General features: G+C 34.2%; 1 protein-coding gene across 4 annotated transcripts in view; it reads right to left on the bottom strand.

Annotated features, from left to right (window-relative positions):
• CACNA2D1 (calcium voltage-gated channel auxiliary subunit alpha2delta 1) overlaps positions 1-26,337 on the bottom strand; it is a 359,436-nt gene that overhangs the window by 150,131 nt on the left and 182,968 nt on the right. For all 4 annotated transcript variants that reach the window (XM_064421876.1, XM_064421879.1, XM_064421878.1 and 1 more), the window contains 2 exons: positions 18,114-18,158; positions 604-733 (listed from right to left, as the gene is read on the bottom strand). In XM_064421876.1, the coding sequence (XP_064277946.1) occupies positions 604-733; positions 18,114-18,158 (175 nt within the window). The remainder of the gene's footprint in view (positions 1-603; positions 734-18,113; positions 18,159-26,337) is intronic.

Here is a 26,337-nt window from a genome sequence, read left to right as displayed (position 1 = left end):
TTTTGAAATACAATTAAAGAATCCTCATCTGTATACACACACACACACACACACACATATATATATATATATATTATTTCTTGCATATTTTAGAAAGACTGTGTAAATTCTCTGCCACTCTGTTACTGCAATTCTAGAAACGTACTTGATGAAATATTGGTACTACCAGCTCACACAGCATGTTATTTCCCTAAACTGTACCAGCTCATGAGATACTTAAAGATGTTTTCAGAACCCATCTCTGCCTGAGGCCAAACACAGTGTAAAGAAGAGCTGTCAAGAATTGTTTGTATTAAATGTGAACAGCACAGAGAAAGAATGGATCAAAAAATCAGAATATGCAAGAGTTTTGTTTCACTTATAGTTACATTTGTGTAACTCAGATCCAATCCTAATGGATCTCTTTAACTGCAGCACCTACCAAATTCATAAAATTAATCATATCCCTAATACAACACATCTATGAAGTAACACTGAAAGAAGTACAGGTGACAATAATAGCAAACCTGAACCAAAAATGGAGACAAACATTTTTTAAGAAGGGAAAACAAATAATGAGCTTAGAGTTAAAAGATAAAATCACTTTGTTCACATGCTACTTACAGCCTTCATAAATATCTGTTGGTATGTGGACTGCTGCATGTTGGTAAGATGTTTGCCGTCGGAAAACAGGATCGTCTTCAAATACTGGTCTGATTCTCTGGCTGCCAGATTCAGTTTCATTCTTTTCAGGCTTTTTAAAGAAAAACATGTAAAGGGCAAAATATTAAAAAAGTGGGCTAAAAACAATGGCACTCACATTGTCTCTTTTTACATCAAAAATCATAGCTTTTCTTTCATTGCTAATATTTTGTGTTTCTATATAAACACAATTAGTTTCTCCAGGTCAAGGAATATTTGTGTATAGTTTGCTTTCAGTTTTGATTTAGCCAATGCTTACAATGAAATGAAGACCTGCAAAAGAAAAGTATGAGCCTAAACACCTTAGACACTTAAATTTCACAACTGCATTTCATAACTGGAATTTTTATATCTATGCACAAGGCCAATTATTTACCTTCTATTACATGTAATAATTTGCACCAAGACTTAAATATTACTTTTTTTTTTTTACTTCTGCAGATTATGTCACATACCACAAATCTAAAAATGATACCACCCATATACATTGCATAAACAGATTTTTCAGAAACAGTGGTGTATGTGCAGACAAAACAAGGAAATTAAGCCTTTTTGAAATTTCTGATTGAATTAGTTGTTTTGTTTTGGTTTTTTTTCACTGATTTATTTTAAGCATGTCAGTGAAATCCTAGGTACTGGCTACATCTGTCAGAGGGGAAAGGTCCCTAAACAGTCAGGTGCTCACCATCACATGTCTGACTTGGGTTCCAATCCTCTCTCACCTGTCTGCACCCTGATACACATTTCTTGATTCCTTCCAATTCACTCAGTCAGTTTGTACTAGTTCTTAAACATTTTGAAAATCAGAGAATTTTTCTAACTCAGCTACAAAACCTGCATGAATTGTGGAATGAAGGAGGTGGTGAAGGCCAAAGAGGAGGTTGGAGTGTCTTCACCTGTTTCAGCTGCAGCTGGAACAGGAGGCCCCATGCCATGGGTCAGCTGCCACTTAAACCAATAATACAGCAACTATGATACTGAATGATTACTCAGGCTGGCTTTTGGAGGCAAATAAAAGGATATTTTTAATACTATAAAGTCATCAGTTTTTGCAAATGTGCCATGCTTGATAAATAGTGCTGACAATGAAGCACCTGATGGTCAGTTGGGCAAGTGTTTGCTGAGGCCATTCTGTTTATTATCCTCTATCAAAGTATAAACAGATAAATTTTAGCTTATCCACAATGCCATGTAATGAAACTGCCTATGTTTTCTGATCTGCTTCACCTCAACTTTACAGAACAATGCCATTCTAAGTATAGATTCAAATGCTAACTGAAGTAAGCAGCAAAAATCTGGGTGGGTTTTAAAGAACTGGTTTCCTTTGGAAATACAAAGGGCAGAACTCATCTAACCAGGAACACCCACCAATTTCAACAACCCAGCAGTGTTGTGCTCATCACTGCAGGCTGCCTTCAGAGTGAATGAAGAGGAATGGGAATGTTTAGAGTGCAATTCATCTTATCCTAATTAGACACCTATTTCCCCATGACATGAATCATGCTTTAGAAGTGCCTCCTACTTTTGATTGATTGTAGAAGTAGCTCTAGTGTAAATCACCTAGATGTAGAAGTCAGCAATACAGCTGCCTAGAATTAGGTGAGATGAATCTCACAAGTCCACTAAACGTCCAAAAGAAAAGAAGCTGGGTACTCATTTTGACTACTTTTATGCAGCATAGCTGCTACATCTTATGCTGACGAGGTCAATTTGTTGTAAAGTATTTAACCCCATTCTGGGAAGGGGTAAGAGTTTGGGAAGGGACATAGCCAGCACAGCTGACCCAAGATGATCAAAGAAATACTCCTTTCTAATGATATCATGCTAAATATTACAAGTTCAGAGAAATTAACAGAGAGGGGATATTTTTCATGAAAGTGGAGTATTTCTGGAGCAACTGCTGTGTGTCCTAAGATCCTACACAAAGTGTTTGGACATTGCTTGCTGGTGGGAAGTAAAGAATAAATGTTTTTTATTTCCACTGCTTCATTGTTTGGACTTTGCTTTCCTTTATTAAACCATCTTTATCTCAATCGATGAATCTTTTATGGTCTTATTTTCTCACTGCTGGAAAGGTGGTGGTACAGGAGAATGTGACAGACAGCTTTGTGGGCAACCGGCAGCCAGACAAGGCTCACAACCATTATAACTTACTTTGAAGGGTGCAGACTAAAGCCAGAATCAGTAACAGTTTATGCATTGAATGATTTGAAATGACACAGCATTATGACAGCTTCAGACAATGTAATTTGGTTCAATGTTTCATAGATTTTTGTTGTGTTGTTTGCTTGGGTGTTTTATTGCTTCTATATTATCCCACAGTTTTTTGGTTTTTTTTCATGCCCCAAAACTGGCATGCAAAACATTACACATATTCTGGAGTTCTTTTCATAAGTTACCTTTTAGCTTCAGGTTGCTCAAAGTAATGACTTTGTCTAATTATGCAAATGCAATCCCAATAGTCAATCATTCATGTGGCAAAACCTCCCTTCTGTTGGAAAGTCATTTGATTAAAAAAACCCCCAACATTCTAACACTCTTATTTCTAAAAATTAGTAGCAACAACTACAAAACCTCAAGGCTTTCACAGTACACTTCAGAAAAGAATTGTGGCTCATGAGGCCACGTAACCACACTAAAATAACAGAATGAGTGAATGTCAAAGGATTTCTTTCAACTAAATTTCCACAATAAATATTTGGGAGAGAATGTGTATGGTAAAAGAGAAAGGGAATGGACTGACTAGTCAAAGGTCATCAAAGTTCAGCTTCTGGCCCTACAAAGCAGTCCCAAGAATCACACATTGTTCCATACAGTCCATCTTAGCAGGTCTTGCATAGAAGTTTTTGTACTACAATATATTTAGATTTTTGCTTGAAATTCCTGAAGCAACACAAATAAAATGATCATGTTTCTTCTGATATTGAAATTTCATTCCAATTAATAAATACGTTTGAGTCCTTCCATTCACTCATATCCTCTGAAAGAAGCTTCATGTCTACTGCCAAAATATGATTACACCTTGTTGAAATTGAAACCACTTAATTAATTGAGAGATGAATGCCTTAAAATAAAATAAAAAAAATCTACTCGCATTTCTAATAGCACACACTCAGGTCCCCCTGAAAAAGACTGTGACTGAGTCTGTTGTTATTCCCACTGATATTCCATGATACCCAACCAAAAAAACATTAATCTAAAAACTCTTCCCAACTTCATTAATGCAGGATTTATAACTACATGAAGTAATGTAGATCCTTTCACACTGCTCTTGTTGACCTTTGTGGGAGTATTTTGTGATGTACAGCACTGACACTGAAACAACACATCAATCTGCCCAAAAACCAAAGACAAAAAATAACAAAATCCTTTAAAATCTCGAAGTGACCCTCACATAGGAACAATTTGTTCTGTGAATCTAAAGGTGTCTGAACTAGTTCTGTACACAACAGCTAAGTATCAGAACAATTATTTGCAAATTAGTGCCAAACTCCTCCTGACAAGAAAGAAAAAAATTATGCTATAGTGGATTCTTCTAGAGAAAACAAATCTATTTAGTTTTAATTTGCAAATTTTTGAATTTCAAGTAGCTTAAATCTGAAAAATATTTTTAAAAAAAGAAAAAGGAAAACCAGGAATTATTAAAATGGAAAACCTCAATGTTATTAATTATTTTAATCTTGCATTTCAATGAAAAGCCTGACAGATTGTGGTGTCAGTTGGTACAGTTTTATACCCAGTTAAACTTTGTTCTCAGAAAAGTAGCAAAACACATATTTTGATGGAAAATGATCCAGCATGTGAATATAATTAAAACTCATCTCCAACCAATTTCTCTCCCAACTCAGGAGCTGAAATGCAATCAATACTGGCACAGAAAAATCCCACAGGAGACAGTGGCTGAAGATTAATTTTCTATCTGTTCAAACCTGGACTTCACTTATTGCATTACAGTGTTACCTACCACTGACAGTCAGCAAAATAACTCACTCATTTCACTGCAATGAATTTCCAGACCAATTTCTTCCTCCCTTGAGAGGTAGATAAAATTAATTTCTCTTTTCAGTTCACATTTGTGCCATTTTAAGGCTTTTTTATTTTTTTCTTTTTTGGTAATAAACAAAGCCGGGTTTTTTTCATGTGTCTACCATTGACCATCAGGATAAAAGGAAATTTATATAGCAGCTAAAACACAAGAAATGAGGTTTTTTTCAGCTATTCTTTGTGATTATATCTAAATATTTCTTGGCACAATGTCCAATAAACTGGAGGGTACCTTCTGAATCTTTTTATAAGCCAAGTACACAGCAGAAATAATGCAACTTCTCACTAGAGGGCTTTCTGAACATAAATTAATGCATTTACATGAGTTAACTGGAAGCTTTATGCCAAGAAGTTTTACTGAAAGATTTGTCTAAAAAAGAAACCATCCATTAAAAAAAAATTGATAATTTCAAGAAATTGTGACATAGTCTAGCTGCCATTTCACTGCAGCCAAACTTATCCTGATTGCTTTCCACAAAGCATTCAGTTACTTTCCATCATCACAGTTGTAAGAAGATGAGTGGATTTTCTATCTCTACTAATAAATTTTCATTTAGTTGAAAAAATACTGGTTATTATGGAAATGAGAAGGCTTTTCCATTAGTATAAAAATTATTTTTGATTTTTGCAGATGTTGAAAATTCACAGCCATAAAGCTGACAATATTTACAAAAAAACCCAAAAAACCAAAATGTCAGCGAAACATAAAAAACTCACCATGAAACTGAAGCAATCTTCATTAGTTTTCTGAAAGCAGATTCTTTTCAGAAACAATTTACAAGTTGCTCAAAGCATCACAACACATTTAGCATCATGATGAAAGAATAAAAGTAGATTTCTTTCAGTTCCTGAACTGATATGCAGCCATTAACAATGACACCTGCTTGCTTTCATATTTACGGAAAACAGAAAGGAATTGGTTGCTAGTATTTTCCATTGCCTTCATATCCAGGGACTGTGTTCTGCACAAAACCTCTCTCTCCCTGCTACCACCCTTTTAAAGAATGAATGTAGAGATGGAATTATAGTCGTTGTAAATAATAGATACCCACATTTCTTCCTCAGTGATTCCTTCTTGTCTTGCAGAATTCTGGAAGTTTTATATTTTCCTCTCTAGCTTTCAGCCTGGCTTTTATTTCTGTATATCTGCTTAAATTTCTAAATGTAAATTTTCAAACAATTGAGGCTCACTTATTTTAATTATCTCCCAGATCTACTCTGTACAAATGAAACTGTCACATACAAAATAAGCACAGAATTTCTCCTATGCTCAGTTTTTTTTATTCTTTTTCTGGTTTTTTTCTGTTTTAGTTAGTTGTGCTGTTGTCCTGGTTTTTTTCCCTCCCTGAGGAAAGTAATCCAGTAGAACCACACAAAAAAACCCTCTGAAAATGCTTGTGGCCCCACTAAAAAGTTAAAGCTGGACCTAACAGAGAGAGTAAAATGGGACATTGCTTGAAGCACACAGATCAGCAAATGCCTGCAGCAAGCAAGGGCTGGGGACAGCTCTTCTGAGGATTAAGAGTTAATTTTGAAGAGCAGCTAGAATGCATTTCTAATAGCCACAGCACTTTTACTGCATTTTACATAATGTAATGAGAGCATTGCCTTCTGATAACATTTTTTATTTCCTTTCCACTCGCTGTGATTTTCCAGCTGTAGGAAGACTGCCGAGTGCATTCAGGTGGTTGTGATGGAACTGTGGAGAGTTTATTTTGTTTTCACACTGTGTCAGTGGGGAACTCTGGTCTTTCCTTTGGCACATGACGATTTTAAATGACATCCTTCTGTCTACTCTTAGGGACAAAACAATTAAAAGACTTACAAATAAAAAAAAACAGTTGGCTAAGAAGAATCAAAATATTTTTCTGTTATACAACAGGGAGGTGTTAATAATATATACATATACATATTCACATATATAAATATTAGAAAATATATATTTTTAAAATATAAGTAGGGTCTGGGTAGCTTCAGAAAGGGAAGTAGGAGGGAATTTAGTAAGGAAATAATTTGTATTTGCATCTGTCATTCTCATTCTCAATTAAATTTAATACAGATAAGAGTTGCTTTCAGTGTTTTCAATATTTCCATACACTTCTAATGGTTCCATTGGTTACTCTAAGTCAGTAATAAAACAAATGGAACTCTAGATTGAGTATTGATATTGGAAAGAAACTGAATTCTTATACAGAAGTCATTTAATTTCCAGCATTCTGCTTACTGTGTAATGACAGTATGTACCAAATACAAAGTCAAAATAATTTAAAAGTATTTATTTGCCTCTTAAGCTATTTTTATAATGTAACTTCTGTCTACGATAATTTCTACACAGCTACCTACAGGCTTGTCCATGTCTACTGTACACAAGACTATATGATGTTTTTTGGATGGTGCAAAATCATGTGGGAAGGTTATACATTGATTTATCTGATTTTTATGGTTCACAGCTCCTGACAAGACCTTAGATATACACAAAATTATTATCTATCTCAAACATAATATTGCTTTCTTTTTATTTGTATTTTGACTTATTCACAGAATTCGATGTATGATAAATTTGGTTTCATGAATAAATGAATCCTTGAAATTAATTGATCAAATGTAAAGACCTGGGATTTTGGGGACAGACTTTTTTAGCAGGGTCTCTTGATACAAGACAAAGGGTAATAGTTTACAACTAAAAGAGTGTAGATTCAGACATCATATAAGGAAGAAGTATTGAGAGATGAGATTGGTAAAACACTGGGAAAGGTTGCCCAGAGAAGTGGTAGATGCCTCCATCTATGGAAACATTCAGGGTCAGGTTGGTTTGGTCTCTGAGCAACCTGATCTAGTTGATGATGTCCCTGCTTATTGCACGGGCTTGGAGTAGATGGACTTTAAACGTTCCTTCCAATCAAATCTATTTTATGATCCTGTGAAAATATTGTGCCATTTTAATGAATTGTATTCCAGATAAACAGGTGAAAACATCTGGGTTTTCCCAATTCTTCAGGTTGAAAGATTTTCAAAATAAAAATCCAAGCTTCTGGAAGTCCTCTTTTGTTTAAAAGAATTGACATTACATCTACGAGAGTGCCTTAAATAACATAATTCAGGCAATTATATATTGCTATAATTTTCTTAATTTCTGAAAAAAAGAACATTTATAAGGTATTATTCTCAATAAGCTAAAAAAAACTGTTAAAAGATTGTAATAAAGGAATTAGTGATTTTTTTTAACTGTTACATATTATATGTGACCTTCACTGCAAATCTACACAGAGTCTACTGTAGTAATATCAGTATTCAAAAATTAATTTCTGTCCTGTCCTATTTTCTCTTGAGCTACAATGACAGGTAAAATGAAATGTGTATTTAAATATTTAAGCACATAAGAAATGTAATACTTATTTATCTTCCTAAAGATAAATGTGATTTCCTCACCCTGAGGTCCTTGAAAACCTCTCCAATCCCCAGAGTGCTTCAGGAATTATGGAGAGCTGCCTCATAATGGCATCAGCAGCCCTGGATCCATCTCATCTGCTCCCCTGGACACACTTATGTTTGACCAGCCTCAGAGGTCTCTAATTCTATCTCTTCCATTCCTGAAGGTTCAGGCAACATCTCCCCATCCCTCCTGGGTGATATATCCTGATCATGAGATTGGGAATCCTGGGTTTAATTTCATCTGAATGTCCCAGCCCAGTCCTCTTCCACACGGGGTGATGGTCTGGGAAAACTCAGGGCTTTGTGACCAAGGTGTTCACTAAGAGTGATCTTCCTGCCTGCCCTTAAATAATCAGGTGCTGCACAGATCTGCCGGCTTCAGCACTGACTGTAACAGTGGCTTGAGATAAGATAATATCATTAAACAACCATGGGAATACAGGATCATATTAGAAGAAAAGCAAATCTCCCTTTAACTGATTGAAATGCTAGTAGAAGTTCAGAAAAAAACCCAGTTAATTATTAAACAAACAAACAAAAAACATCCTTTAAATGTCATAGCCTCCTTCACTGATCTTCCACATCCCATGAGTGTACTCAAACATATGTAATAAAATAAAAATTTCCATTGTTGACAAAAGTCCTGTAAAATACTTAGTCATCTAAATTTCAATACCAAAATGCACTCTAGAGAATTTAGATTTTTCATACATCACCCAATTAAATTTCAAACCAGGAACTGTTCTTCTCTTATTGGAATAAATTACCCTGTCTACCTTTTGCTATCCCCACATCTGATTAAAGATCATATCCCTGGAGAACAAGAACTGTTAAATCATCTTAATGCTTCATTGGGAATTAGTTATGATACCAACTGAATGTGAACATTTAATTAATTAGATTTTTTCATCTGATGCAGTTGTCTTTGCCATGCTTTGCTAAGCCACCAACTGATCCCGTTTCACAGTTCATTCTTATCTTTGGTCATATTGGCTAGGTCCAGATTTTGTACATCCTGCAGCATACTAATTTGTTATGGCTCCTTCTTCTTAATTTGTACCATCTTCTGTGTCAATAACAACATAAAAAACAGCACAAACCTGCTTTGAGAAGTAGGTTGGACTACATGACCTCCAGAAGGCCTCCTAATCTATTTGCTTTTCCACTAATGGGGCTTAAAACACTACGTAAACTTCACACACTAATTCACGGTGACAAAATCTAATGCAGTGTTTCACTAATTAAATGACAGCTGTATCTAGGAAGACAAAGGCTGCAGGTAACACGAATGCATGCTAAAACACAGGTCCATGACCTACGGACCACAGACTTTCCCTGCAGACTAAATACCATTCCACAATTTAAGTAAAATGCCATAAGGCCGTGTAAGACTATTTATACAACTTTTTAAAATGCTAGTATGGTGAACTCCTAACAGTGCAATAATGCAGAAGAATATCATTCACAGAAACTAAGGGAAGTTTAAGAAAGATAATCTGCCAAAGTAAAGAATCATATCAGAAGAAAGCCAACAAAATAACAAAGAAAAAGAAAGTGCAACCAAAAGAAAGAAGACACAAGTCAATCTGTAGATTTTGAAAGAGTTTTTAAAATGTCAGCAAATTAAAATACTTAAGTAAAAGGTCAGCTGAAGTTTGTGTTTCAAAGCTTTTAGGTCTGGGCAACGTGATTTCCCACTGGATTAAAATTAATTTTCAATATACACCATAAATAGAACTGCAATAATACCTTTAACACCCTGTTTTACACACCAACGCTAAAAACTCTGTAAAATTTCACCTCTGTTGATGATAATAGATGTGATTGTCTCCTTCAATCTGTTTTTTTTTCCCACCTGTTCTCCAAAAAAACAAAAGAGACAGAACACGTTCAGAATGGCTACATGGAAGGGCCAGGGAATGTGATCTGGCCCTTTGCTGATTGCATCACCTGGTTCAGAAATGCTCCTGTTTGCAGTCGGGGCAGGGCAGGAACAGGACCTGCATTTCATCACCTACACTGCACTACACACCACATGACCACAGAGAACTCCCTTTTGAATATTATTGTAAGTGGTTCTTTCCAGGACTCTTCATCTGACTTGGAATTCTCAAAGCCTACCTCCACATTCCATCAGCCATATGAAAACATCAGACTCAGTCATTTGTTTTGTTTTGTACAACTTAACAACTTACACAACTTGACCTACACATTTCAAAGCAAGATATCAGAACACTCATACAACATTGGGATCTGGCAACAAAGTGCTTGCTGAAAATCGCTGCCTCAAATGCTATAAATGTCCTGTGACAAGTTCAGCTTTTGGTCCTGCTTTTATTTACCAATAAACAATTATGCTGCATTCACTGCAATTGTTATCACTCATGCATTTGATATCAATAGGAAATCTCCTGAAGCAAGAAATCTTCCATTAAACTGATGAATCACCAGCTTTAGGGCTGAATTCTGATCTTTGATGTAGCACAAACTCAGCCTCTATGGGGAGACTTCAAGCACTGCTCTTTTGTGCAAATTTGCCTTCAAGGTAGGACTATCTGCATTAAGAAGAGTCTCATCTTTTTTAGGATACTGGCAACTACAGTTATCACTCTTGCCATTATTATTTCATAACTGTTTCACAGATAGGTAGGAGATAGCTTTGGGGCAGTCATTTATTTCATTATCATGTATTTTTCATTTCAAGCTTGAACATATATTCATTTGGGAGAAGGGAAGACTTGCACAAATTTGAATGAAGGAATATAAACCTGACACCTACTTTTTTAATCATAATACTAGAAAAAAAAAGAAAATTAAAAAAAAAGTAAGAACCTCTGCTTCCTAGATCACTATAACTGCAATAGGAAGCTCAGAGAATGCCTTTTTTCCCCTGTGGGTTGTCCTCAAGCTTGCCTGTAAGATCTTGAAATAGAAAGACCTGAATGTTTCCCAGTGATACTTCATAAAAGGAACACGTTCCCCTTTAAACAATGCAAAAAAGTCTTGGTACTAAAGCAGACAAAGTCAATCATTCTCTCACTATCAGTTCCAATGGATACCATCGAATGGCATCCAAATCACTCTGTCAGATAACACAGGATTCCTGATGTGAGAGAGAAATGAGTTCAGCAAGAACACTCAAAATTTTTTTCCTAAAAACTTTAGAAGCCAAAATACCAAGAAATTACTAAAATTAGTAAGTCCTCTTGTATATAAAGAAATGTGAAAAACAGATGAAAGATAAAAACATAAAAATATGGTTTTTCTGCTTACTTGCTGCTTCCCATACATGAAAGACAAAATCCTGTGCATTGTCTTGTAACAGAATTCATTTCAATAACAGAACCTTCACTACAGAAGAAGTGTGCCTTTTGGCCAGAAATTCTATTTTTATTATACACCACAATGCACAACAAACAACACTCTACAATACAAAAAAATTAAATATCTTTTTAAAAAGATAAAATATGGATCTGCCTTTTAATGGAAGTTCATTTTAAAACATGTTCATTCAAATTAAACTATTTCAACATATGTACCAAAGTATGTTCTATGCTATCTAGAATATAGGATGTTATAAAATCTGTGAATATACTGCATTTGGGAAGCACAGGAAAGAGGCTTGGAATACTCTCAGCAACCAAGAAGTACAACTAGGAAGTTCCTTCAGAAAATTGAATGAGTAAGGGAGTCTGTGTGAATATATCAAATTTTCTGTCCTCATTCATAAAATGTTACGTTTATTAAAGGCTTCAAGTATTAATTCCAAGCAATACATTCCAGTACCAAAAGCTATAGGTTCGTTTTCAATATATATATATATATATACATATATATATATATAATGAAAATGAAAATGTAGCTGAAAAATATGTCGTTTACTACAGACTATAAATTTTTGTTCTAATGAAACTTCTCTAAAGTTATCAAAATATTACTTACACTGGTCCATTAACAGTCTTACTCTGACAGTCTTTCACTATGAACGATATCATTTACACTAGCAGAGATTTCTTGCCCTCTCATGGTCTAGGTCAGTTTAAGAGCAAACTACCCAGACAAAATGCGTCCACTGTCTATATTTTTAAAAAAGGCTAGAATAAGGCATTTGTCTGTGCAGCTAATACCCATTATATTACAATGAGGAACCAAAATAAACAAAAACTCAAGAGAATCCATGCCATATTGCTAAGAATCAAAATACCTGGCACAGATGCAGCCCAAATTCTCAAAAAATTCAAATTCAAAATATTTGCATCCAACAACACTCAATCAATATTTCAATCTATTAAAAAATTTTAGTCACTAGGCCATTTTACTATCATCATTCTCCAAGAATGTAAAAAATTTTGTCTAGAACAAGCAGTAAATTATGTTTTCCAGTGAAATTTTCACATGCCTAAGTCCTCTACATACTATCAAGAGATATGCCAAACAGAAAATATGAGAACTAGGTATGTGAATATGTATAAATATTATTTAAAATGGTCTTGTTAAAAACTTTGGTAGGTCCAGACATAGGAGAAATTAGATCTAAAAATAGCTGCAACTTACACATATGAAGAATAGCAATCATAAAAATAAGCTCTAAAGAGATATGCTGTATGTACAGCACCTAACTTGTTGGCACCTTCTTGCAGGAGTGTGCAAATCACGTTTATTGTAGTGTTATCTAACTTGGTTTTCCAATCTCTGTGACATAGACTGCCCATTTACTCATCAGAAATGAGAAGCAGAAATTCTTTATGACTCATTTTAAAAATTTCTTCAGTATCGAAGCAGTAAAGGACAAAGAGAAGATGAAAAGAAATACAACACATCATAGCTGTGACTGCAATGTCAAACCATATTGGCTGTCATACACTGAAAGCAGAAGGAGTAAGAGACCTAAGGGAACTAAGGAAGGTACCTGGTTACTCTTGCTGGGCTGCCCTATTGCAAAAGGAAACTAGATCCTCTACAGCTTAGCACTTAAACTCATCCTAAATTATTTCAGACAAATTTATTATTGGAAATACCTATCATTCACTGTCTATGAAATACTGGAAAGTTAGTAGCTTTAGCTCAGAAAAAAACTGATGTTTTGAAGTCCACCTTTAGCTAAACTCAGGTGGTAGGAAATTAATTTGGTTATTTGCATGCTGGCATCCAGACACAGTGAAAGCACAGAGACTAGAGAGCTACTCTTACACATGCAGATAAAAGGGAGCTTTATAAAAGTTTTCTCTTATCAGAGTCAGGTGTAAAAACCTTGAAAAGCCAGAGAAAATCTGTATCTGCTGGATGAGATGTAAAAGCAGTCCCTGCCCCAGCTTTCTCTGTAGTGTCAAGGCCAGTCATTACAATCAGTCTCACTTTTCAATCCAGCAACTGGCAGCTGCTGGACTTGCAGAAATCTGGCATCACCCTTTCAGTCTCTAGCAGTCTTTTTATACCTGTCACCTTTGAGACTGGATCACTGGAGTCCCCCCATCTGCCCCACCTCAGCTCCTGATCCTCTTCCAAACTGACAATATTCAGGTGCCATCTCCCCCTCAAGGGCTCTACCTGAACCAACACAGAGATCCTGAAACACTGTGTACAGAGGACACTTTTATTTTCTGATGTCCAGTTAGAAAGTACACAAAACATCATACTTGTATAAATTAAATTATTCTGCGATTTTCAATGCGTGTTATAAGGAGAAAAGCCAGGAAACTCCCAAATTATTGTGGCTGGAGGGAAGCAAAAAAAAAAACCAAAACCAAAAAAACCAGCATTTCTCTGATCAAATTCACAGTAGGTTCAGACTTGTTTACAAGTAAATCTGGGATATTTCATTAACAGACTTCTTTTTATTAAATTAATCATAGGTGCACATATAAGCAGATTTTTCAACCTTGATACCATAAAGCAGTAGAAAAGGCAAGACTTGTCAAGGCTATAAGTAGAGACTCAATAAACTTCCAAAGCCACTCTCAATATCTTTTAAATCTCTAAGTGTCTTCCTGGGAAGAAGCAGACTCACAAGAAGCATGCTTTTTAGATAACCATTCTGGTCTCTGCTTACTTCTGCTCAATATTTATTCTTCACTTCATATTTAAAAAGGAAAAAAAAAAAAAAGAAAGTTGAGGGGTGGAAATTATTTTATTTTCTAAAATGTTTGTTCTGAAGAATTTACATTCATAACTAATTATCCTTTCATATTTCTACAATAGTTTTCAATTTGATGTATATGAAATTTTTTATCAGTATTTATAAAGCCCTAACTTGATAGCTGTATTTATGTTGCAGTTTAAGCTCAAAGAGAGCTAATGTTTCACAAATTATTCCAAGATAACAAGGCATCACTGAATTGGGAAAAATTCTTAAACCATATGGCACAGACAGCTTATTGTTTTAAAATATTTCTTCCTTCTTTATTATAAAGTAATAAAATATGTTTTTGTTTTTAAAATCCATCATAGGGATGTTCCAGATATTTGCCTCTAGTGGAACCCACACAGTGACTCCTAGTCACAGTCTGAACTCACACTTTGTGCAGATATTTACTGTCCAAAGGGACCCATAATTTTAGAGCCTCCTCGTTAGTTCAGTAAAAGAAAAGAAAATATGCTACTATCACTTAGTATGTGATCAATAATTGCACAAGGAGCACAGCTCTGTTAGCCATGACTGCAAGCCAGAATGAGACTGCATGAAGGCAGTGTCTAATAAATCACTTGTGCTAACTAGGGACACAACTCCTGCCAAGAGATACAACTGGCTGCTCCCAATTAATGCCCAGGGATTACAGGGAAACTGGAGACTTCCAATGATGTGTGGTTGGTTTCATGTGAGAGACATTTCTTTATTTGTTTTACTTAGTTCTTTCCATCAAATCATTGAAAAATCATTTCCTTAGCCTGTTGTAGCTTGTCCAGGAACAAGTTTAAACAACCGCGACAAGAAATTATACTAAAAAATTTGGAAAGCAAGCAAGATGTAAAGAGGAAATGAGAAAAACATTAGGGAAGGAGTTCAGGATATGTGAAAATTATGCAATTGAGCAATTCAGTGTACAGTTGAGTTGTGGATTACTTAAATACAAGGAAACATAAAAAAAAAGTTTTAGGAATAAACTGAACATGGAATTACTGGAAATAAAATGGAAACCAAAATAAAGAAGAGGAAAGAATTGAGCAGTGAAACAAAATTACTATCAGTAAGGTGGGGATACAAAGGACAAGATGAGAAAACAGGCAAAGCAATATGAAAACTAATGGGAAAGAGCAGCTTAATGTGGGACTACTCAGTTGTCCAATAAAAGCACTGCAGCATTTGTCCAAATACAACAAGCTGTTGACACCTGCAAATTAAAGTGCACAAACAGGCTGCAATATATCAAACTGAAAGGGTTCTTGGGAAAAGGACAGTGAATGAAAACCTGAGAGACCTATACTAAATTACAAGGTTGGCCATTATCTTCCTATGAGATATAAAAAATGGAAATATAATACCTCCTACCTTGTTGTGAGGATAAAACTCATTAATAATCATCAAGTGCTCACACATTACATGGAGCGCTGGTGGGAGGGGGAAATAAGCAAGCAGAGTACAATTGCTGTTGTAAGATAAAGAGTACAAAAGGTCTAATACTGATTGATGGACTACAGGGTTACAAATTGATCATTTTATCTGAGAGACTGAGAAATCCAAAGGCCAGAGAATGATTTGCCTTCATGTGCTTCTGTATTTTTTGTTTTTTTCTTTTAAGTACAAACAAGCCCAGTCATTAGATTGGAAAAGGCCGATATGGACAGCAGATGAAAAATGAGAGAAGAATCTCCTGAATGTGGTATGGGAAAGGGAAGAAGGAAAGAAGACTGTCCCGCAGCATATAAACATACACCAGAAACATACACAGAATTTAGGAGGACTGCTCTTCTGGAAAGGCTGCAATATTCAAAGGATGAGTGAAGACAAATAAAAACTGGCAGGCAAAACCTGTGAGATTAATTTCTTCTAATTCTTCAGCATCCAAAATGTAAGATCTGAAAGGATCTGTTACAGGGACCTGTTTACAGAGAAACACACACCTAGAAATGATTCTGTTCAGATAACCTTAGACATCTGTCTCAAAACAAACTGAACACCTCTCCAGAGATACCTACAGTGATTAGTTTAGATGTCTAATTTTAATTAATTAATTTCTGCTACTAATTATTCTTGATTGTACTCAAATATAAATATTATATCATTTCCTGTGAATAAATGAAGACTCACAGCATGGAAGAGGAAAAAAGTGTGACTTGTTAGAGACAGAAAGGAATGAATTGCAAGTAGTTTGACTAACCAGTGCTTGAGAGAAGATTCTATTAAAAGTTCTAAATATTTAAAGAAAAAAAGCTGTCTCGAGCATTTTTTTTCAAGCAGGAGAAGGGAAGAATCTGTGGTGTTTACATACACAGTTGAGATCTAGATGAAGGTCTTCTCAAAAAAAAATCACTATGAAATCACTGACCATTGTATCCTTATCACTTCTCAACAATAAATATTATTATAAACTTTATTCTGATGAATGTTCAGAAAGACATAAAAATAAATAAAACTGAAACAGAAATAAAACAGTATATCTGGTCTAACAAACTTTGTTTGTTTTAGTGTGTGTGTGTACTTTTTTCTTGAAGGGAAATAAATGTCCTGAAGAAAAAAAAAAAAAAAACCAAACACAACAAAAACCAAAGACTCAGCTCTGAAATAGTATTTCCTTTCTTGCCTTGCCAAACAGATTTGTATTTTGATTGTAGAAGTAGTAATCTGAAGACCATTCCCAGTACTACTTAATCATAACACATACACCACAGTTTTTACTTCACATCACAGTCTACCATTACTATCTGGTATATTTAGATTAAAAATCCAATATTTAAGCTTTGTAATTCTGTTTCCAGAGAAGATTAGCACCTGCCGTCCAATGAATTTAATGAGAACAGAATAATATATTTCAAATTTAGGTTACTTCTAATGAATTTTACTTAAATCATGCAAGCCTAAAACTCAGGACAGTAGTTTGTGGTATCTGAAACAAAGGACGCATAACTCTATATAACCATATAAAATAGTTCTGTTTGACATGATCTATGTATCTTCTTTAATTGCTTTCCACCAGAAGCATCAATTAAATAGTGATGCCATCAATCTCTAAAGTATACTTGATTAAAAAGTGCAAATGAAGCATGCTGGCAATTCTGATTAATACATTTACAACATTTTGCTATGGTCTTATAAATTTAATCTGTAATGAAGACAAGCAGTTGTATTATCTCCAGTGAAGGTGAGGATAGTATTGTCTCCAGAACACATAAATATTTTTAACAGTTAATGGTAGATAGGAGACATCAACCTTTTTAAAGTAGGAGTTTTAGTAAACCAGGAATTGAAGTATCATACATTTACTCTAAATCTTGTGATTGGATTTTCAGTTTTCCCAAATCATATTACAGTCACATAAATGATCACAATGTGAATGAAAATAATTATTCAGCAACATTTCACATCTTCTTCCTACTCATGTAAAAGATTTATTACAAAGAATACAGAACAACATCATATGATCTTGGAAAATAAGGCCAGAAAATGGTTCCTTCAGAGTGAACTGAATTATTTACATTTATCATTTTGATTCTCCAATCCTATAATTATGATTTTATTACATTTCAAAAAGTGAATTATACTGCTGTCAGGATCTTCATTGTCCCAGCACATTTTCTGCCTGACCAGTAATTCAAACTGTATGAAAGGAGACAGACTTTGAGAATTAAAACATAAAATATTGTCAGGCTCTTGAGGAAACTTTTAAAGACTTTTTTTAAGTTTCTTGCTTTTTTGCTTCTGCCCAATCTTTAAATAATAGTCTCAAAGTTTCATTAATATTTTCATTCCCCTAATTTTCTGAGATTACAGGCAATGAAATTAAATGAAACATATTACTTACGTCATTCTGATCGTCTTTTGCATTGTAATAGATTATATCATTATTCTGTAAGAGAAAGAAAAGTAATTCTGTTAGTTTGAAAGTAGAGAATAAATCTAATTAGCAATAATCTCTACTACTGCAAGATACATTTTGAACTAAACCACCAGTTCTTTATATATTCTCTTTGAAACATGACAGACTCTGATCTTTGCTTGCTCTTTGTTGCATGCACAATTTCCCATGCTCGTGCTTAACTTCATTCATTTAATGCTTCTTCCGTGGGAGGCTGCCTAAGTCACTCAAAACACAGCTAGAAAAGTACAGATAACATTGGACAAAATCCAGAGCTCATAAAAGTTTTCCATGAGCTGTTTCTGTCCCAGACATGTGACTTTCACTGTGCAATTAGGGGATTTATGCACCATGACATCCAGCAGGCAGCAGATACAGCGAGGCGCGGGCTTTGCTAAGTGGGGTAAGTATTTGCTGTACACATGTTTATTGTTTTATTCACCTCCCACTGTGAAAATAAAATCTGTGAAAATACATCACAGGAGAGTCTGGCTGTTGGAGTGTACAGCAGATTCTGGCAGCTCTGTGGAAACTCTGTACCATGTAACTCAAGCAAATCATAGAAGATTGCTCATTCCCATTCCAAAATCAGTCAGAAATTCTATTCAGTGCTAACTTCCACAGCTTGCTGAAAACTGGGGTATGTCCTATGGAATACAGGTTTTTGTGGGGGTTTTTTGGTGGGTTTTTTTGGGTCTTTTTTTTTTCATGTTTAAATATTACTGAACCATTTAAATGCCTTGAAGATTTAGGTTCACTGGAGTAGCTTTCCATGAAAAAAATGCTGTAATGTGCCCAAAGTTTTTGAATAAAATAAATTTAAAGCGCATTTCTCTATGAAATAGAGACATGTATGAATATAGTCTTTTTAATTACCTTTACTGATTTTGAATAACTAAAGAAAGGGAGAAGTTATATTTCTTCATATCCAGTAGTATGCTTAATATAGGTGATTACTGTAGACCTCTGAAAATTAATCTTAGTTTATTTTTTCAGATCTATTTATGGTAATACTTTTTATGTATCTAAATCAAAAGTTGAACACAACAATGTGTTTTCTTTTACAAATACCAACAGGAAAGAATGCTTTAAGTAATCATTTTTCAAGTGGATAAGCCAACAACAGTTTTTACTTTCACTAAAAAAAGTATGACATGTTTTACAAGGTAATGCAGTTCATCTTTAAAAATGATCATTTTACTCACTCCATAAATAATGACATCATTTATTCTCCTTTGTGACCTTTTAGAAAGTCAAACATGAAATATATTACAAATGAGCTAAATGCCATTTTGAGGTAAGTGCTATTAACATGAATTCATCCTTTTCACTCAAAATGAACTTTTCTGCTTTTCCATCAAGACTCTCTTCTATCCATAGGCCAGTTGGTTGTGTATCTGTATCTGGGTATCAAAGCCAGACCTCAAGGCATTGCAGACACAGGAGGAAATTCTTTTCATCAGTAAAGACTGAAGCAAATTGCTTAATCACTTGTACTTGTTTATTGTAAGGAAAGACCATATAATGCTTGTGAAAGCATTTGAGTAAGTCTAAAGAGGCAAAGGTTCTCTTTTTCTTTGGTTCCTCTTCACTTTGTAAATAGCTATGTGCGAAATAACTGTTCTGTAAATAATGTGATTGGTTCCAAAGCCCCTCTGATTCTTTAGCAGGGAACATTTGAAGCTGCAAAGGATGCAGCCACAAATAAAGCACAAGTGTTTTCATCACAAGGTGATCTGTTTAGTTAAAAAAAAAAAATTGTACATTTTGTTCACTGCAACTCTTCATATCAGGTTGTATTAGAGCAGTTCCCTTGCAATCTCATCCCTAGAAGGTTTTGTCCAGGAAAAATGAGAGCAGGAAAAGCAATGCAGACATAATTAACTGGCTATATTGCTTTTGTTACAGCTTTTGTTTTTAAAAGGAACATTTTCATAAAATACAATTTCTATTAGGCCCTCTCTTCTATTGACTCTCATCTAGATATGCGTTTATTTCCTGAGCTCCTCTCCACTGCTCTTGTTTATCCTCCTATCAAATCATTATTGTAAAGAATGTTTAACAATGTCATCAACAGACACAACTCTGTTCATGTACTTCAACAAAATGACTCTTTATTTTCACAATTATATTTTCCTTGTCTTTTATATTTTTATTTATTTGTTTAAATTTTTCAAAGCTGCCATAGCTTTACCATTTATCTCTGTTGGACTGAACAGTATTTTTAAAATCACCTTTTAGAATAACATTTCAGGAACATGATATATTTACAAGTTAATGAAAATAAACACTCCCTGGCCAAATGACTTAGATAGTTTTTGTAAGGTTAGTCATATCTTTACCCTGACTGGAGTTATTACCTATATAATGAATAAACTGACACTGACATTGGACATATCTCACTACTCTTAATATAGAAAATATGAGATACCCAGTGCTACAACACACTGAATGCTGTATGGTTCACAAATTAGATTCATGGATCACTCAGCTCTTTAGAGGACAATTTTTCATCATTTAACCACTTCCAGTTGGCAAGAACAAATTGCTTTGTTGCTGGCTCTCAAGTGAGTAGTTTAGTTATTTATTAACTTCTTGACACAAAGAATTTGAATCTTCCCACTGCTGCACACTTTTGGCACCAAGCAATGCTGCAAACCTGGTCAGCAAACTGAAGGTATAGTGTAAATATCCTAGCTATTTATTTTTGTTCTTTATCCAGTAATTCCATGTAAAAGAGGGGATAAAGACTTACTATTACTTCTGCTCACCAATGAGAGGATTTGGTAAGGCAGTCCTGAAGCTGAACTTATAAAAGAATAACTTTGGAAGACCATATGCATAAAGTAAAAATTGCAGTGCAGCAGCACTATATGATTTTATGTTTTTTACTATATTTAATTCCCCTTTCAAAGCAAAAGGTTTCAATATCTGAAAAAGATATCAGGAAAGCCATATAAAAACTACATTAAGGACCGGGTCATAAATGCTTTATTTACACTTTTAGCCATTACAAAGACACTAGAAAATAATTAACTCTCCCAGAACAGAAAACAGAAGAGCATCAGTTAAAGGTTTCCACAACTCAAAGATTTTCTTCAGTAAATTCTGGAAGCAAACTTAAAATTATTGTAGCAGATTATATTGTAAACATATATTGCTACATAATTATAAGTATGTGTTCTAAAATCTGAAATTACAGCCAAATATGTTTATTTGGATTTTGTTTTAAAACAGGGTGCTTCCTATGACTTCTAAATATTTTAGCCAAGAAGTGCTAAAGCACCCAAAGTGAGTCAATGTGAAAAAGCTGCTCTATATTGCAGATAATCTGCTAGTGAAGATTCTTTTAGTTTACAGGTAAGAGGTAGAGAAAGAAATTAAAATCAGGGAGAAATTAAACATGCAGCAAATATAAGTCTGATCTTGACTCTTCAGTTTAAAAAAAGGTTCTTAGAATTATGGATAGAAATTTGGTGAACATTTTAAGACCATATTGGTCCCACATACTGTGAAAAGACATTCACATTAGTAAAAAAACTGGGAGTCCTTTTGTTTAGCATAAAGCAATAAAAATATTAATAATACTGGTCCATTTCACTCTTTAGGCAGACCAAAGGAAATTAATGTAAATGCCTACAAATGTTAAAAAACATTTCATTAAGTATAGGCAAAACATCCATTTTAATGAAAAAAAATGCATTGTATCCCCTTGGATAAAGAAGTGTATTAAAAAAATGCACTCTAATAACTTTGGGGTAATTAAGTTTTAAACCCATCCTCACAAATTCTATTACAAATAATTCAGGCAGTTTCAGTTTAATCCTGTACACAGTCTGACATGCAGTTTAAAGCACAATAGACTCCTCAGAAAATAAAGCTAAATATGGCCTACCACACATAAAAAATTACATCTGTTTGTAAAGAGGATAATATCTGACAATAAAAGCCTGCAAACAGGGAAAAAAAAGGAAAAAATGTCAACTACTACTATCTCTCTTGCTACAGCTTTGTGATATTACATAAGCGAAATGACACATATAAAATAAGGGGCTTAGCTGCTAATAACTTCTTTTTACCCTTCTGTATCCATGTGTAAAAATACTGATTTATCACTTGTCCTTAAAATGAACAAAATTTCAGGCAATATAGTAAATCAGTTGCAATTATAATTATAGTGTATGCATGCAATATCAGTACCTAAACATGAGCTGTAAGAAATTGGTTAGAATATGCATTTAAAACATGAAAACTGGACATAGAATCAAGATGTTTTAAAATTTAATCATTAAAATAAAAAATAAATCAGTGAAATAATATTCTATCAAGAATCATGACACTATATTACCCAAAATATGGACAAATGAGTCACCTGGGTTAGAAATTTTTCCCCCAAACATAATTTGATTAAATAACTGCTTTGTCAGAATATTAAATCTTATATACTAATTAAAACCTTCCAGGTCTGCACTATAATTTATGATAAGCCTTTTTCATCAGATTTGCGTAAAGGGCTTTTCTCAAGATTCCACTGAGACTAATAATTGAAATGAAAAGATGAAGGTGAAGATTACAGGAAATAACGTAAAGGAGCGTTAAAGGTGCTGCACACTCTTTGTCATAGAATATTCTTTCTTTTAAATGGTGAGAAAGACCGACTTTTTCAGCATTCATTTACAGGTAATTCCTTCACTGAAATTATCAGTATGGAAACCTTCAAAATTTACTGACAGCTTTCATCAGGGGGTCACTTGACCATTCACAGATGCATCAGAGTGATAAATAAAATGAGTAATTTATCAATCACCTGCATGCTCAACAGCAGGACTAAAACATACAAGCCTCATTTAAAAAGATGTTAGGTAAGTGTAATGCAAGACACATACAGAATCCAGATAAAAATACACTATAGAAAAGATATTCTTTCAAGCCCTTGGCATGGATTCTGAGGAATTTTGATCTGAGGTTGGATCTACAGATTGCAGCATTGATGGTGGTCAGATTTTAGGCATCTGAGTTAAAAAGTGAGATCTTGAAAGAGTTCATTGAAGTCTAAACTTGGAAGAAGCTAAAACTTTGGAAATATCTGGGATTTCACTATAAATATTCTCTAGGTATCTCACATCCCACACACCTCAGGCTGGGCTCTGCCATCCCACCAGTGCTGTGACCAGGGCAGGTCTCAGCTCCCTCTGTGAGCAAAAGTGGAGCTGTCACCCATCAGCTCCTGGGTCCACTCAATGGCCTGACCTTCACAGTGACACATTTCCTTGTGCCCTTCTACTCCTTGTGACAACATCTGATTACGTGCTGAATTTAACCAGGCTTGATTTAATTTGTCTTGTGCAAATTATAATTAGTAAAGCTGAGTAAGAAGTTTTTTATATCATATTCAAACCTCAGGAGGAAACCCTTCTAGTTTTCACAGGACGCAAGAAGCAGGTTATTTTTTTGTTTTTTTTTTTTTTGTTTTTTTTTTCTTTGCCTCAGTGTCCATCTTATGCTACATTATACATTTACTTCAAAAAAAGGGAGGCGGTGAAGAGTATTAAGGTTACCTGCATAACCTCAAAAAGAAGGATAACAAACATTAGAAAGAGTACTTATGTCTTCAGATCTCTAGAATTCATCGTATAAAGTATAAAAAACTTCATGTCAAAAAACTTTCCACAACTTCAAGGTATTTTTCACTGTAAGAATAACTGTTAGAAACTGCCACTGGGCTACTTAAGCTGCCAGGATGATCCTTAACTTCATAAAAAAAAGTTAAAAATACATTTCAAATACTAATTGTATTTTGTAGAATTAAAAGTCAAAAGTAGTTGAATGTGTGAGGTTAAATGTAATAGAGCCCAAAAGCTGAGAAATACAAGTCAGACAAACATACACCCAAACCAAAATCTACAGAGATGTCTGTTCTTCTGAAAGAATGCAACATACTCCACAAGTAACTTCTGCATAAAGACATCCTCTGCCTCAATGGCCTGCAGTCAAACACCAATCTTTGCTGGACATGCAGATAATTGTTAATATAACAATGGAATTTTGAAAATTTGCCTACTGGTAAGTATAGTCTATTTTTTTAATGAATTGTTTTTCATTTTGGGGACTTTTAAAATTTACTTTAATTTTCTAGTGCAGCTGGTAAACTAAGCAAAATAAATGTGGCAAACAATTAAGCATTTTTTTGGTTGCAAAGATTCAAAGGCCAAATACTTCATGCAAGAATGAATAATTGGCAACTGAAAATTTAAAGTTACAAAACCACATTGATGTTATTCTCTGGCATAGTTGCCTATATCACAGACTGACTCATTTTAGTTAGTCAAGCTGAAAAATTATTCTCAAAAATGGTATTTTGATCCATAGTAAAACCTAGGACTTTATGTACTTGCATGTGTGACAAATGAGCAGGAAAGAAAATCATATGGAGACTTTTCTGGAGTTAGCAAACTTAAAGAACCAGCTTCAAATTTAATTTAAAGAACCAGCTACGTATATAAAGAGAGAGGAATAACCACCCTCTGTATTCTTCCCCCAGTGCTCTAAGCCAAAAACGAGGAAGACAGAGTTAACCCTGAGAAACAAAAATGTTTTAAATCCACTTTAATTTTGGCAAATAAATTCTTCCAAAAGGTCCAGGAAACTGCTAATTTTCTCATTACAATAGCTTCCTCAAAGTATAAGCAACTTCTTTATATAAGGAAAAATGCAATTGATTACAAAGCAGATTTCCAGGTGGGAAACTGAAATTAATTTGTTAGCAGCTAATTAACCTCTATATCACCCTATTTGATCAGTTTAATTAAAGAAGCAAAGTATGATTATTATAATTTATTCAGCATTACTTTCTTCAGTTGATGAAAGAATATAAAAACAAAATAAATTTTTAAAAATTGTCTAAACTGATTGCCTATTATTTAGATTGTAAATAGTGCAATAAGTAGAGTACGGGAGCCTAATTAAACAATTTGGACATAAATTTCCTTTGGATTCACAAGAAATTTGCATTCTGAATTCATATCTGTGTAGGTGTTGGGATGCAATGAACCACTTGCACTATCATAACAGAATATAGAAAATATGACAGTCCTTCGACTCTAACAAATCTTCAAAAGCTTTTGAAAAAATTATTTTCTACAAAGCCTTCTTCAAGGCTTGTCTTCACCAAAAAAAAAAATATAAAATCAACCCCAAAAAATGGGTATCACAAGAAATACATCACACAAAGTCACTGTAACTAAATTCTAAGCAATAGTACCCAAAAAACATAAATGTATTTTAAGAATCTCACTAGAATAGAAAAATGTCAACATTTTCAGCTTTCCTTAAATTGCAATAGCAGAGAGCCTTATACAGCTTTTTATTTACTCTTTTATCCACATGTAAAAATTGAAATATAAGAAGATTTTAGGATCCTTCTATGGGGTATTACAATACTATCTAACACAGGAAAAATTAATTTTTATGTATGAATTATGAAAGGATGATCCAAAATTTGGATCACATTTTACAATGCTGACACTTACCTGTAATTTTAATGATCTTTAATATTTTTAAAAACACTGATTTCTTTCCCTGCCAGGATCAATTCTTCACAGAGTTTATTCAATCACTTAACATGTGTCCTTAAACCCCTGAAATTTATAACATACCAAAAAAAATTCCCCCAAACAATTGCTATAACTTATCTTACAACATTTTCATGAAAATTAGGAAAAAACGTCACCACATCTCTCCATTACCTCCTAAATGTGAAAAGTCCCTTTACAAAAGGTAATAAAGGTCAAAACATGTCAGGCTATGTTTTGTTTTTAGATTGCTTTGGCTTACCCATGTAACAAATGTCTGGCATATTGACTGTTAATTGTTTTAATGGGCCTCTTATAAAGACCAAATCTTTCTTAAGACTTTAATCTAAATTATTTTTCCTCTGTCTCTGATGTCTTAAAAGGAAAGCAGTTACCAGGTTCTAAGAATCATCCCAAGCTCACCTAATTAATAAAGAACAGAAGGAATCATAATTATTCAGCTTTGGCAGCTGTTTTGTGCATGTCTTGCACTCAATCACTGCAATAAAGCAAAGTTTCGGGAACACACCTCATTTCAGAAGTAGCTCAGTAGCCAGAGACAAGCCAGCAGCTGGAAAATATTCCTTTTGCTATTTAGT

Source organism: Passer domesticus, chromosome 5, assembly GCF_036417665.1.
Source record: "Passer domesticus isolate bPasDom1 chromosome 5, bPasDom1.hap1, whole genome shotgun sequence".
Lineage (NCBI taxonomy): Eukaryota > Metazoa > Chordata > Aves > Passeriformes > Passeridae > Passer > Passer domesticus.
The sequence above is the reverse complement of the archived record's forward strand: the minus strand, read 5'-3'. Positions and strand labels throughout refer to the sequence as shown.